This window comes from Candida metapsilosis (genome assembly GCF_017655625.1).
Source record: "Candida metapsilosis strain BP57 chromosome Unknown scaffold4, whole genome shotgun sequence".
Taxonomy (NCBI): Eukaryota; Fungi; Ascomycota; class Pichiomycetes; order Serinales; family Debaryomycetaceae; genus Lodderomyces; species Lodderomyces metapsilosis.
In genome coordinates, this window is record NW_027138162.1 from 69,052 (window position 1) to 84,007 (window position 14,956).

The 14,956-nt window shown below is 39.4% G+C and overlaps 6 protein-coding genes across 6 annotated transcripts; 3 read left to right on the forward strand and 3 right to left on the reverse strand. All coding sequences in view use genetic code 12, as the record gives it.

Annotated features, from left to right (window-relative positions):
* Positions 1-73: 73 nt before the first annotated feature.
* Positions 74-823, forward strand: I9W82_003422 (mannose-ethanolamine phosphotransferase; the record flags this gene model as incomplete). Its single annotated transcript, XM_067692386.1, has 1 exon — positions 74-823. One exon carries the CDS (start codon positions 74-76, stop codon positions 821-823), a length of 750 nt encoding a protein of 249 aa, XP_067547820.1.
* A 186-nt stretch (positions 824-1,009) lies between these two features.
* Positions 1,010-3,169, reverse strand: I9W82_003423 (sodium:solute symporter family protein; the record flags this gene model as incomplete). Its single annotated transcript, XM_067692387.1, has 1 exon — positions 1,010-3,169. The coding sequence occupies one exon, from the start codon at positions 3,167-3,169 to the stop codon at positions 1,010-1,012; it is 2,160 nt and encodes a 719-aa protein (XP_067547821.1).
* A 1,524-nt stretch (positions 3,170-4,693) lies between these two features.
* AHP1 (thioredoxin peroxidase) lies at positions 4,694-5,218 on the forward strand (the record flags this gene model as incomplete). Its single annotated transcript, XM_067692388.1, has 1 exon — positions 4,694-5,218. The coding sequence occupies one exon, from the start codon at positions 4,694-4,696 to the stop codon at positions 5,216-5,218; it is 525 nt and encodes a 174-aa protein (XP_067547822.1).
* An 809-nt stretch (positions 5,219-6,027) lies between these two features.
* I9W82_003425 (uncharacterized protein) lies at positions 6,028-7,869 on the forward strand (the record flags this gene model as incomplete). Its single annotated transcript, XM_067692389.1, has 1 exon — positions 6,028-7,869. One exon carries the CDS (start codon positions 6,028-6,030, stop codon positions 7,867-7,869), a length of 1,842 nt encoding a protein of 613 aa, XP_067547823.1.
* Positions 7,870-8,133: 264 nt separating this feature from the next.
* Positions 8,134-10,314, reverse strand: I9W82_003426 (MS4A18; the record flags this gene model as incomplete). The annotated part of the gene is made up of 1 exon (XM_067692390.1): positions 8,134-10,314. The coding sequence occupies one exon, from the start codon at positions 10,312-10,314 to the stop codon at positions 8,134-8,136; it is 2,181 nt and encodes a 726-aa protein (XP_067547824.1).
* A 1,295-nt stretch (positions 10,315-11,609) lies between these two features.
* Positions 11,610-12,428, reverse strand: I9W82_003427 (PGA62; the record flags this gene model as incomplete). Its single annotated transcript, XM_067692391.1, has 1 exon — positions 11,610-12,428. One exon carries the CDS (start codon positions 12,426-12,428, stop codon positions 11,610-11,612), a length of 819 nt encoding a protein of 272 aa, XP_067547825.1.
* Positions 12,429-14,956: the final 2,528 nt, after the last annotated feature.

The window sequence follows — 14,956 nt, forward strand, 5'->3', positions numbered from 1 at the left end:
TCTATGTTTTATTTTTTATTTTTTATTTTTTTTTTTTTTCCAACAGAGGGCCTCTTCCACCAACTATCAACAAATGAAGCGTTCAAAGCACCAACCAAAACTAGCCGATGATAAGCCCAAACCGGTCAAGAAATCTGTCTCATTTATGCAGGATGCTCCTGGAGAAGTATCTACGGGGGAGGACCTCAAGACCTCACCAAAGCTGGCGTCAGTGGTACCGCAATTGAAAAACAATCTTTTGGCAATCCCCATTCACAATCTATTAATTCTTTGGGGTTTGTTCCACTACAGATTGACAGAGGATATTGAGTCAGTCATGCTTAAAGGGTTTATCACAAGCTTACCCATTCAAGCAGGTTATAACTACTTATTAGCCAAGAATACAACCAGAAAGTCCAAACTGACAAACATACCATTATTAGTTGGATCTAGCATACTTGTGAGCTTTCTTTTGGCGGTTCCATTGTTTGCTACCCTTATATTGTTAGGAGCTCCGGTGTACAAGTTCTCCTTCAAAACATTGTGTTTGGCGTTACATTTATCACAATTAATTTTCACCCCTTTACTTGTCTTATACGAGTTGCAATTTGAAAACTTCACACTCTTATTCCACCAACAGAGAATATACTTCACAATATTTAGACACCCTGTCCTATCATCAGTTTTGTTGTCATTAGGCTGCTGCTGGTTGGGGGTGATTCCAATACCTTTGGACTGGGATCGGCCATGGCAACAATGGCCCATAACCTTGTTGGTAGGAGGATATGCAGGTGGTGTTGTGGGGAGTGTACTTTCATTGGTGGTTAATATTTGGCACAGATAGAATGGTGTTACTTCTCAGAGATATTACCCACAATGCAATTACCATTGCACGAGCGCTCACCTGAAGTAGAGATTACGTTCGCAAGTGTTTAATATATTTATCGAAGACAAAATGTAGCCTTTTGTAAGGCTTGCTAGAGACTCGTTTACTATTCTACAGTCAGTATTCAATAATAGTTCATATAATTTATCTCTTTTTATCAGATAATTGGTCATCTATGTGAAACTCAGCTGGTGCTTCTAACACCTCTTCAATTCCACTGTTTTGGTGAGATAACTGTGCCATAACTTGCGATTGCACTGCATGCAAATCCTCGGGATGAGAGTCTTGCCATTCGTACAATTTGTGAGATTGACCGGTACAATCCCAATAAATTCCTCTTGCAGTGTGGTACAACGTTGCTCTCCCTTCCCAGAATGGATACACAACAACTTGAAACACCGTATAGAAAGTCCAAAGGAAGAAAACACAGACCCATCCCGTGAAAAACTTTTTGGAGAAAACATACTTGCTGGCATATAATGGGATTGGGAAAAGAATGACCAAACATATTGATAAAACAACACACACAATGGCGGTGGTCTTGAAGGCTTTATGCAATCGAATTTGCTCTTGTGTGTAGCTTGCCCTTTTGTTCTCAGCCAATTGACTAGCAATCACTGAAATATCCGATTTAATTGGGTGCAATTTTTCATCATCACGGTGTCTCTTACCTGTAGCTTCCATCAACTCCTCAGTTTCATCAACCTTTGTGATTCTTGTTTCCAATAGTTTCCAAGCAAAATTCTGAGGTTTGAAGATGTAGGTGAATAATGGAACCGTTATCAATGGGAAAAGCAAAGACACCACATTACCAGTTAACATTGCATCATCCATAAACAAGTTGTCATATGTAATGCTTCCAAACTTGGATTTGCAAACAACTAACCAAGACATAATTGCCATGCTCATAGCAATTGGGGGAGAAAAGGTAACAGCTTGCCAATTTTGTTTAGACGACAAGATGGTCATTGCCGAGCCAAAGACGGCACCACCAGCGAGTATTCCCATCAATTCGTACAAGAACCCCATAGACACATTGGCATAGTAAAGACCAATTGAAATACCAGCCATCAAGTAAGCAAAAACACCGCAACTGATATGGGAAATGAAAATCAATTTCTTACCATTGGCGGTTGGATTAATGTATGATCGATAAATGTCATACGTGACTATAGTGGAGACCGAAATTAATTCAGATGACATGGCACTGGTACATGCCATATACGTCACAACCAAACTAAGCACAGCACCACTTTTACCCAATAACGCGGATGCGGCATTTGGCAATACCAACCCAGCAGCAACCTCTTGTGGTGTCATTGGTCTTCCTAACGGCCATTGTTCGGTACGTTCAAGAGCCAATCCAGCCAATCCCATGGTCAAGGAGCAGAATGCTGGAATAGGAAGCCAAGCCAAGGACCCCAAAATGTATCCTTTGTAAGCAGACGCAGGATCGGCAGCGAAAGCCTTGTTGTAGTATCCATTATCTAAAAAGACATTTCCAAAACCACCCACAATGGTAATCACAAAAAATATTGCACCTGAACGGGAATGAATTGTCAAGAAAGACCCATCTTGATTACCTTCAACTGGGTATAGTTCTCCCGCTTTGGTAACCAAATCCCAAACCACTCCTGGGGATCCCAACACAGGACTTGTAGCCCAAGTAGCAAACCCAAATATAAGAATAATGATAAGCAAAACAATAGTATGAGCAAAATCTGTCAAAATAGTAGCTTTGATACCACCAAAGACTGAATAAACAGTAGGTGAAAGACCAATCAACAAACATGATGCAACTGGGTGCATCCCAGTTAAATCCCGAACAGTAGCAGCGCCACCAGTAATCAACATGATTGTCACCATGATATTCGTTGCTAGACCCCAAATGACATAGATAGTGTGGGCTGGTGCACCATATCTTGCTCTGATTATTTCCATATAAGTTCTGGCCAGAGGTGCTCTTTCTTTAGCCTTGATGGCCAAAGTAGCAAACAATGTAATTTGAGCGGTGGCACCAAATGCATATCCACAGGAGCCCATCACTCCATTTTTGTAAACTTGAGTTGTTGAAGTTAACAATGTTGCAGCCCAAGTCCAAGAAGAGACAACAGCAGCACTGATCAATCCAGATTTTACTGATCTACCCGCAGTTGCAAACTCTTCTGCCGTAATGATTTCTTTGTTGTACCGTCTAAGTAAATAGGTCGTGAGGACCATTCCCACTGCGAATAAACCACCCAAACCAATGAGAACAGCATAGCCAGCGCTCTGTGGTAACGGAATATATTCAGTATCAGCCATTATTCACAGACTTTGCAAGATAAATGAGCTTGGTAGTTATTAAAAAGTGAGTTAGCAAGTTTCGAGTGGTGTTGGCACGTATGTGTGGAAAGTGATAGCTTCTACTAACAGTTATATATATTCAGCCTCCCCTCAGATACGGCTAATCTCTGAACACTGTAAAACTAAGTTTCTCCTCATTTGAGGTGCTCCCAGTCGTTATGATAACGTAAATTCAAGAAGTGGACTTGGAGTCCCGCATCTGTCGTTTTGTGTGACCTACCCTAAACCCAGCAGATACGAGATTGTGGTTCAAATGTAACATGATCTGAGGTTGTATCTGTGGAGGTCTTTTACATCAAATAATAAAGTTGCAAAAAAAAAAATATAAAAGCTTAAAAATCGACTGTGGGAGTAAGTGTTGGCCTTGCGTAGGAAAAATGGATCACTCAATCTGATATACCTTGGGACATAGGAGACAATTTGGATGGACATATTAAGATCGAAAAGTGTTGCATTGTTGTATCCCCATTAGATGTTGACCAGCATAGGTGTGCTTTGAGCAGCCGTGCTTTAAACGAGGTATTCAAAAATAAGGTTTTTGAAATTAAGCTTTCAAAGCTAGCTCAATTAGGCGCTCGTTTACCGGATATTGATTTAATTCTGATGAGCTGGATGGATGGAATGTAGTGATATCGTTTAGATTTAAGTTCTCAGGACCTAAGTACAAGAGACGTCTTGGATTTTGGGAAGAAGATTCATGTTGAAATCAAACCGAATAGGAAACTTGCCCCAATACAGGCTCTTGCAATTCAAAGGCCGCATTATTATTTGAGCCAAGTATATAATAAGTTGAGGGTTGAAATCACCTGAGTGCGGTGATGTATATTGAGGGTGTGATTCGAAGAAAAGCTCGGATTAGGTGTGTGACGAAGGAAACAAATTGCATAGAGACTACTTCATCAGTGCGGAGTCTCCCAATATTTGATGTGATTAAGTAATCAATTATGGCTATTATTGTTAAACGTTTTGTGCAATTTTTCTGTATCATAAAGATTTGGCAGCAATTGAAATTGGAGAATGTTTCTGGACAAAAGTAAATGATTAGACACATCTAGTGTTTTTGTGGAAGTCGTCGTAGTCATAAATCTTGCGTATGGGTATTTGCTTTCTGTTGTTAAAACAAAAAGACGGACACCAATAGATTGCGCTATATATCAAAACGTATCACGTGAATGCGAGTTTACGTTGGACATCAAGTACAATGTAACGTGTATCAGTTACAAAAGAATAAGTGTGGCTAGTATTTGTCAAAGAGCTACACTGTGTCCCTTCCCATTTACATAGCAATTATATTTGCGGTGTGCATAGTAGTTCTTGAAAAAAAGGGGTTAGAACGTTTGATCATGATTTGTACAAGGCAATCGATCTGCCCCTGAGCACCAAGATGTATATAAATATCAGTGTAACCCACATCGTGTCAGCTTCGTTTCTCTCATCCTTTATTCGATAACCCATACACTCACAACGCATACCAATTTTACAATGGCTGGTCAAAAATTTCCAACAAATGTTAAACCAAAATATGTCCCATATGACAATAAGCACTCTGAGATTTTGAACGCGGGTGATCCAAAACCACTTGACTTGGCTGAAGAGTTGAAAGATGGTACTGTTGTTATTACTGCGATCCCTGGCCCTTTTACTCCAACTTGCTCCCTCAAACACATTCCGGATTACATTAAAAATGCCGACAAGTTGAAAAATAAGGGAGTCAAGAGAGTAATTGTCTTGGCTGTGACTGACCCCTTTGTCTTGTCTGCTTTTGGCAAAGCTGTCGGTTATAAGAGTGAGGAGAACTTTGTTGTTTTCGCTACTGATCCCGAGGGGAAAATTTCGAGCCAATTGGGAGATGATTATTTGTTAGATTTGAGCAGCGCAGGTTTGGGCCAAAGGTTGCAAAGATACGCTGCCATTGTCAAGAATGGTGAAGTTGTTTACTTGGCCAATGAGGATGGTGGAGATTTCACTGACACCTCCAGTGCTGAAACTTTGCTTAACAAGTTATAAGGACACAGTACATAGGCTTACAATGTTATTATTTCATGGTTTATCTTATAATTATTGTAGAATTTAAGGTAATCGAATTCTTTATACTGTTGCAAAAAGGTTAACAAGAAATTGATTCTAGTTACCTTTTGACCACCAATAATAATGTAACCCTTGTTGCCTTGTGAGATAGCTTTGACGAGTACCTCTCGTGGTGGCAAGATACAAAACACTTACTCTTGCTTGATTGATTATCGTCAACAGTCAAATGTACCACCATTAGTCGACATCTAATTGCAGTACATGTAAGCTAACTCTCCATATTGAAGTACACAAATTACACTTGACCCTCATTCTAGTAACCTCTGACACTCCTAGCTATTTAGAAGCTATGTGTGTATAATCTGGTACGTGTAACTCCAAACACAACAAAATGTGGTGGATTGAAACATTTTGGACACTCCTTCTTCAGCAACAACAAAACATACTGTATTCGTCCATTTGGTAATGTTCAACGGTAGTATAAGAAAGTCACATCGAGAATCTCCACGTGTCAAGGATAGCTTTTGCAACACGATACAAAGTTCCCAAGCACATCAATCACAGACACACGATTGAAAAGGCTTTCCATATGTTGAAACAAAAGTGTGATTCATTGCAGGTGGTTATATACTTGCTTCAGGAAAGGTAGGCAGCGTGTATGGTGAATGGATTGCATAACCAAGGTCCGTGGCTTTTGTTGGGGAGAGTATATTTTCTCTGCATAAACGCGTCTTTTTATTTCTTCTGGCCATCATTATTTTATACTCTGTTCAATTCACCCAAGTCAAATGTCATCCGCGTTCCATAGAGTCCCAAGATACAGTAACGATACTGATGATGAAAATTCCATACACCTAAAACAAATGATTGGAAAGTCGAATCCCTTACGATCGCCCAGGAAACCATTCGATTTTGATGGTTATCGCAAAACCAATGAACCAGACTATCAACCCGATCGTCAAAATGGAGCCACTGAAGTTGATATAGATGCAGAGATCTCAATGACATTGAATGGTGTACAAGAAGATGTTGATGAAGATGAATTGAATGAATCTTACTTGAAATTTATCAACAATCAATATGATAATGACTACAATGAAGATGAGGATGAGGATTATGTCTTGAGTGATGGGGAAACTTACAATGGCTCTTTAACTGATGACGAAGGGGAAGACTGGGAATATTTAGATTACAAGAGGAATATAAGGGAGAGTCCAGAATATACACAGCAAATTGAATCACCTAGATTGAGAAAAACGATCGATTTCAACGAATCCAATGATAGTGATCTCACAGGAGAAAGCAAGTCATCACATGGGTCTAATACAATACGGTGGAAGTCATATCTCGGTTTTGCTGTAGCTTATGTGACAGTTCTTTTTATAGCATTGATTATAATGCTCAATGGCAAACCACAAGCAACACCCAACTCCAAAATAGACCTTAGAGGGATGAGCACTCGGATTGACGACTTTGATCATTCATTGCTCGAGCTTCAGCGACAAACTGAGACGAAATTGGAACTGATAAATTCAAAAGTTGAATCATTGTACAACAAGGCTAAGCCAATTGAAGATACGGAGAAGTTAATCTACACGAAGCACGGTCAAGTCCAAGTATCTCCTCAGTTTCATCAGTTTTTGAATCTGTTCCTTGATTCGTACAGCGAGTCACACATAGATGATAAGCTAAAAGAACTTCAACCAGAGAAAAGGCTACAAAATGTTGACGAGTTGAAGCAATATGTTGACCAGGCTATTTCAAACTCGATTGACTCAATTACCTTAAAAGTAGAGGAAAATGTGGACAAGATTCTTGATGGGCTCAACATTGTGAATGACACCATTACAACAGATCCTAGATTGAAAAATCCTTCATCCAAAAATAAAGTTTGGATCAATTCCATGCTTGAATTTATATCCAAAGGATCGAAACTAGTCAACTATGCCGACTATAATCAAGGTTCACGAATTCTTGGATTTTTGACATCAAATTTGGAAAAGTACAATTTGTTTAAAAAAATGTGGTACGGGTGGATCATGTTTGCTGAAGGCTTGCAGGATAGAAATAACGCAATTCATGTGCTCCTAGACAATGATATCACATGGAAAGGTGGTGATGAAATAGGCATAAGGTTGAGTAGATCCATAATCCCTACTGATGTCTTGATTCAATTGGAAGATGAGAGTAAAGAGAATCCAGTACGAGTATCGATTGGATTCAAGCCTTACAGTAAGGCTGGCTTTGATGCATTGAAATTCCCCAAAGTTGAGGATTCCGCTGGTTACAATATTAATGCTTGTAAATTTAAGTTCATCAAGTCTAGTCACATACGGCTGGGTATCAATCATATCAAAATGCCTGTTCGGTTTGTCAACCATCAAATTGCTGGTAAGGACATATACTTTAAGTTCTCTCGAGATGTGAAAATCACCAACATCAAAGTGTATGGAATAAGTGATGTGAACGCAGTGCGATTGCAAGATCGGTTCAAATTGTTGGTTGATGAGTTTAATGTTGATGAAAGTGTGGATGGGTTAGGTGAGGAGCACAATAAAGGTAATCCCCAGAGTGGCCATGATAGGGAAGAGATGAAAGTGTATGATATAAACGATGATATATATTTGTAAAATTATCTAATAAAAGATGTACTACTGTCAGAAGAATGATTACTCATTACATGCTCTACATTTGAGTAAGAACCGAAAGTATGTATTCCCAATAAAGTATATAAAATATGAACCGAATATATCGCAAGTTAATAACAATGTTAGCCCATGAGCTAAGTGTTTTCAAATCGTCAAACCAGGTCTGGTTTGAAAAGTATCTAAATAGAACTGAATATCAAAAACTGTGATTTTAGTGAACGCTTTTAGGTAAATTTTTGGATACAACTAGATCAAGAATGCTCCGACTGCCATTATAGCGATGACCATAGATAATTCATGATATGAACCGGAGTTTTCTGTAACTCCATGATCCACATCTCTAGCTTCAATACCACTTGATTCTGAGATTGGCAATATGGTGAAAATTCCTGATTCACTGGATGGAGTTTCGAATGTATCCCACGTAGTCGTATCGCTCTGAGGTGGAGTCAATGTGATTCCTGTTGGAATTCCACTAAGATCGGTGGATCCGGTAGAATCAGTGTCTGAAAGGTGGGTGGATGGAACTTCTGGATCAGATGAACTTGGAATCTCTGGTGGATCAAGAGTTATTGATGTTTCATCAGATGGGAGTGGAATCATGGTATCATCAGATGGGACAACGGTAATTGTGGTTTCATCCGATGGAAGCGGGATCACAGAATCAGATGAATGATAGGTGTACGTTGTTTCATCTGGCAATGGACAATATGTAGTGTATGTAGTGTCAAATTCAGTAACAGTTGTGACACCGGTGGTAACCTCGATAGGAGTGCATTGATATTCTGAACAGGAGGTGATGGTGATTGTGGTAGTTTCAATATCAGTTTCCGTGGTCTCTTGTGGAGGTGGTGGTGGAGCAAATGAAGAGGATGGTGGTGGTGGTGGTGGTGGTAAAGTGGTTGTAGTTGTCGTGATTGGACACCAAGTTGTATACGTTGTCCAATGCTCAGTAACTGTGGTAACACCAGTGGTGACTTCAGCAGTTGTACATTCACCATAATCGCACCATGTTATAGTGACAACCGTTGTTTCTGGAACTGTAACCGTCTCTGTAGGTAATGGACACCAAGTGGTGTAAGTTGTCTCAATTTCAATAATAGTAGTCACACCAGTGGTAACTGGAACGGTTGAGCAAACATCGTTGTTACATTTTGTAATTGTAACAATTGTTGTTTCTGGGATGGTTACTGTTTCAGTTGGAATTGGACACCAAGTGACATAAGTTGTTTCAATATCTGTAATTGTCGTGACTCCTGTAGTAACTGGCTTCGTTGTACATTCATCATAGTGACATTCTGTAATTGTAACAATGGTAGTCTCCGGAATAGTTACAGTTTCAGTTGGAATTGGGCACCATGTAGTGTAAGTAGTTTCTGTTTCTGTAATAGTTGTCACACCGGTTGTAACTGGTTTGGTGGTACATCCATGGTGATCACACTCAGTAATGGTGATGCAAGTTGTTTCAATAGTAGTTGATGGCACCGTTATTGTCTCAGTTTCGATTGGACACCATGTGGTGTATGTAGTATCGGTCTTTGTGATGGTAGTGACACCAGTAGTGATAGTGGTGGGGTGACAGTGACCATGATGGCAAGTAGTAGTTGATATTTCAGTAGTTGTAACAGTTGTAGTTGACTCTTCTGGTGGAGAAGAGTGTGAATCTGAAGGCCAGGAGACTGACGGTAAGGAAAGTGTTGGCCAGGAGTGATAACTGCTATCACTTGACTGTGAGCTGGGTGGTGCCACTGAGTCACTAAAAGAAACAGTTGGAATTGAAGCAGTAAGCGTTGGAATTGAAAGAGATGGTGTTGAGCTCAGTGAGACACTGATAGGAGATGGTAATGACACCGGTGGAATAGAACTCGAGATTGGTGAGGGCAATGAAACTGGTGGAATAGAACTGGAGATTGGTGAGGGCAATGAGACTGGTGGAACAGAGCTCGAAATTGGTGATGGTAATGAAACTGGTGGAACAGAGCTCGAAATTGGTGATGGTAATGACACCGGTGGAATAGAACTGGAGATTGGTGAGGGCAATGAGACTGGTGGAACAGAGCTCGAAATTGGTGATGGTAATGAAACTGGTGGAACAGAGCTCGAAATTGGTGATGGTAATGACACCGGTGGAATAGAACTCGAGATTGGTGAGGGCAATGAAACTGGTGGAACAGAACTGGAAATTGGTGAGGGCAATGACACTGGTGGAATAGAACTCGAGATTGGTGAGGGCAACGAAACTGGTGGAACAGTGTCACTAGTGATTGGTGATGGCAACGAAATAGGAGGCACAGAACTGGTGGTAGTTCCAGCAGTCAAATCAACGGCAAAACTTGATGCACCAGACGTTGTGTCACGACGTTTAAAACCAAAACCGGAGCAAGCCGCAACCAAAGTCGAAAAAGCAGCAATATTTAATAACTTCATATTTGAATTGCACTGGTGAAGATAAAGTGAAAGAAGTATCTCCAATTTAGATCCTTGATGGGTGGGAACCTCACTGGTATTTATAATGATCCCAGGAGTATGTAACCACTGGTCACTCTTCAACCTTCTTTTGCTATATTTTCCATATATTGAACACTGAGGCGAAGCACGCCCCTCCTAAGAAAAAGAAACCAAGAAAACTAAACCTCCTCAACACAGCAACAAGGAGACGGTCATAGCACGGGGGGTGTGAATTAAGCAAACCCACAGAACCGATGATCACAACACTAGCCAAGAAACACGTCTCAAACGTATTTCCGTAATCAGTTAAACTCCATTTGTTTACACAACAAAGTCTTGGGGTTTTTTGGTGATCTGTTTATTTGTGTCTATAAATAGTTTTTTGTTTATACACACATTACAAAGAAAAATAAAAATAAAATATTTAGCGAAAACGCGGAGAAAAAGAAAATACACAACTGGATTCTAGAACCCTTTATAATGAATGCTACAAGACTTTGGCTAAATATATCTTTGAAGAAAGGTAACAACATAAACAAAAGACATAGAATACTTTTGAATTCCTTTCTGTCGATCTGTTTATGTAAAATAAAACCCTCGGGTGTAAAAATAAACCAAACAAAAACAAAAAGTCTAGTAACCCGCAAACTCAGACTATTTGCCATTCCACCTTCAAGAGTGCTTCATTTACTAGTAGAAGCTTATCTCCTAATAAGCGAAGTTATTGAATTTAAGTTCGGAGCGGTTATTAAGTTAAACTTTTATAGATTCACATAAAGGGTTCTAAAGTCACACAAAACAAGACGTGCAAAATTATTTACACTTTGCAGCCGGGTATTAATTCAAGTTAACTCTCCTCGGCACGCAACTAAAGAATCTACAATCCAATCAAATTTGAAAACCGAAAACCATTTGTATTTTAAAATTAAACAGAAACTTATACAGAAAACTATTTTATATTGTAGGTAAAAAAAAAAGTAGGTGCGAAATAACCAAATCACAAATAAAAATAAAAAAATGAAAAAGGAAATTAACTTGAAAGTGAGTAAAAGCATCCAGATCAAAGCCTCTTGTAGTGGAAGCACCATTCATGACTCCAATATCGTAGCATGACAATGTGCATGAAAGCAATTAACTACCTCGACTGTTTTCCTAGAATAACCCTCTCTTTATAACCTAAATTGTCCGAAGTGATGGAAAAATGAAACAAAAAAAGTGTTGATGTAGACTAAACCATCAATGCAAGTGAGTAAAAAGAATCTCCATTAATTGGCTTAGATCAAAGCAGCACCCAAAGCCAAAACACCAACGACAAATGGAACAGACTTGGCGGCACCAGCTTCAGAAATAGCTGAAACAGATGATGGAGCAGCTGAGGATTCTGCTGGGGCAGATGATTCAGCAGCAACAGTGGAGTGAGTGGTTTGTTCACCTTCAGATGGCTTAGCAGAAGATGGAGCTGGGGCTGGGGCTTGGCTTGATGGAGCTGGAGCTGGAGCTTGGCTTGATGGAGCTGGAGCTGGAGCTGGAGCTGATCCTGATGAAGCTGGAGCTGGAGCTGATCCTGATGGAGCTGGAGCTGGAGCTGGAGCTGATCCTGATGGAGCTGGAGCTGGAGCTGATCCTGATGGAGCTGGAGCTGGAGCTTGGCTTGATGGAGCTGGGGCTGGAGCTGGAGCACTGCTTGGTTTTTCAGATGGCAATGGGCAGTAAGTGGTGTAGGTAGTTTGAACATCAGTGATGGTGGTTACACCAGTAGTGACTGGGACTTCAGTACACTTGTCTTCCTCACATGAAGTAACAGTAACGACGGTAGTGTCAACTTCGGTTTCAGTCTTACCTGGACCTGGAGCTGGTTCTTCAGTGGTTGACAATGGGCAGTAAGTGGTGTAGGTAGTTTCAACATCAGTGACAGTGGTAACACCAGTGGTGACTGGGACTTCAGTACATTTGTCTTCTTCACATGAAGTGATGGTAACGACAGTGGTTTCAATGGCAGTGTCAGTAGAAACTGGTGGGGCGGTGGAGTTTGAGTAACCAGCCAAAGCGGTACCAGCAGCAGCGGACAAAACAGCGATCTTTGAGTATTGCATTGTTAAAAAAAAAAGTTAGTGTCTAAGCGAATGTAAATTAGATTTTGGTGAAGAAAGGAAAGAAAAGAAGAAGAACAGAAGTTTTCAATTTAGAAGAATACAGCGGTATTTATAACTTTTATCTGGTGGAATTTAGTTTTCGTCACTTTTCTTTTCTTTTCTGTTCTTTTCTTTCTTTTTGCATTCATTAATTTAATTTAACCCAAAATGTTAATGGCGAATGTAAAAGATCTATGCAAATCTCACGATTTTGTAACTCTTCTTCCTGCGGTTGCTCTTTAAAAGACAATGCAAAGTACTGTATGTAAATATTTCTACATGTACACTTCTTTTGTATTGTATTGTATTATTTAGGTTGGGTTTGTGCTATTGTTTACTAAAAACTAGAAATAGCAGCAGCACATTCAGCTGAAAACAATAGCTACAGCCTCAAATCGAAGGAAAAGGAGAGAAACAAATACAATTGCTTTAAAAGCCATTATAAAGCATTGTTGATGAGAATTGAACTGTATATGAGCTAGTTTTCTTACACGTGCAGGTTTATTGTGAAAGTTACTTCAAATGAAACTGATTTTCACTTTTGTTTGTTCTATTAATAGCAAAACACAAACAAACTTGTTTTTTATTGCTGCATTTTAACTTTGTTTTTGTGTCGGGCTGCTGCTGCTGCAATTGCACTTTACATTGTGTTGTGCAAGAGAAACAAAGAATGTGCAACTACACTTTAATAACCACCTTACATTCTATTACCTAAGAATATATGTAAATAAACAAACAAAAATAAACATAACAAACCATGGACACCAAAAAGAAAAAAACCTATTGTCAATGACCAAATTTAGAAAAATGTTTTTTTACCTTGCACAGCCGGAAGAAAACAAATTATATGCAATGGCAAAGACTAAAATTTTCTGCGAGATGGTGGTGCCTGAAGTGACGCACCTTTGACTGCAGCCACGATGATGTATATAACCTCTGCTTGCATGTATTGACGACTACATTACAGCCGGGATGTGAGTTTCGCGTGTAAGTAGAATAGAGCATGCATCAGCGCGTAATTGCAATATAGAAGTCTTTCACTTTCCCAATTTATGTGCAGTCTCAATGTGAATTAGAAAACTACTCCACTTTACTACAGAAGCAACTTCGACGCATCATGACTTTCTACTTCTATTACAGACTACTATTCTAGGAAAGAAGACTGTCTTTCACTCCTCCCTCTGAATGAGCTTTTTCTTCATACGGACTGCTTCCCTAATTGTATTGTTATTCCTTTATGTTTTGCTAATGAATCCTTTCACGAGGGAGGCTGCAATTTAAGTCGATTGCTATTTTCATTGTGATTTAGAAAGAATTATCCATTTCTCCCTTGCCCTATATTCACATTTGGTATTTTGCACACTACCCCGGAAATAAAAATATAAAAGAAAGGGGGCTCAATGTTACACAATAGAGGAAAATAGAAAATATGGGTTAAAATGGTAGTGTCCGCTATGAAAATTTCAGTAAAGAAGAACACATATTCTCATATTCCAAAGAAAAGGAGGTAATGACGCAACGATCATACATCATGATCAAACCGAGTTTCTGAATATGCAAGCAAGCTTGCCGTATGGCTTGATATTAGGCTAATGCGGGCTTAGTCTTCACTTACTCAGTGTCTATCACATGCTAGGCTTTTATGGCTATAGGCGCTATTTTTTTGCGTCATAAACATTGTATGTTTAGATTTTGTGTTTATGTGCTAATTTGACAACGAAAGGGAGACAAAATTCCTTCTTTGTGTACGAGCATAGGCCTCAGGTGTCCCGCCGATTGTTGACCTCGTCCCGCTACTTCAGCTCAATTGGGAGCAATAATAACAACGAGACAAGTAGAACAATCACACTCCCACTCTCGAACAACAATGTCTCTAGCTCATTTCGTCGGCTCATTCACACAATAAAGTAAACAACGCAAGAAAGCAAAAGTAAACAAGAAACAAGACACCCGCTGTAGAATTTTCCCTTTTCGTCGAATTCATTTCCTAATCCATAAAAAGTACGTACGTTTTACTGAATTGACTCTGAACTGGAATGTTTACATTTGACGAAAACTACAACTACAACACCATTGCAAAATAAAAAAAAAAAAGAAACGGAACTCAGCAAAAAGCAAAAGTGATATTTTTAGCAGTGGAAAAATAGAGTGGAAATTTCTTGTCGAATAAGGGGAACGCCCAGCCTAACAGGTTTGTGAAAATTCAGCCTGAGTTTCAGCCAAGAAAAAAAAAAAAAAAAGAAAAAATAGAGTATCCGTGCTTTCGCTACACACCCCGCTAAAAACTTACTTTAATTCTAGTCATCCAAATCAGTCGATCCTCCGTAGGAAAAAAAGAAACCATTACACCCTTTTTCCTACACTTTCTTGTCAAACGTTTGTTGCAAAATAAACATAGTTCTAATAGTTATAACTTTGTGTAACTTTTTCACGGCTAAGAAAATTTGAGCCGACAGATGTTATTGCCAAGCTTCATGGCGCCCAGAAGA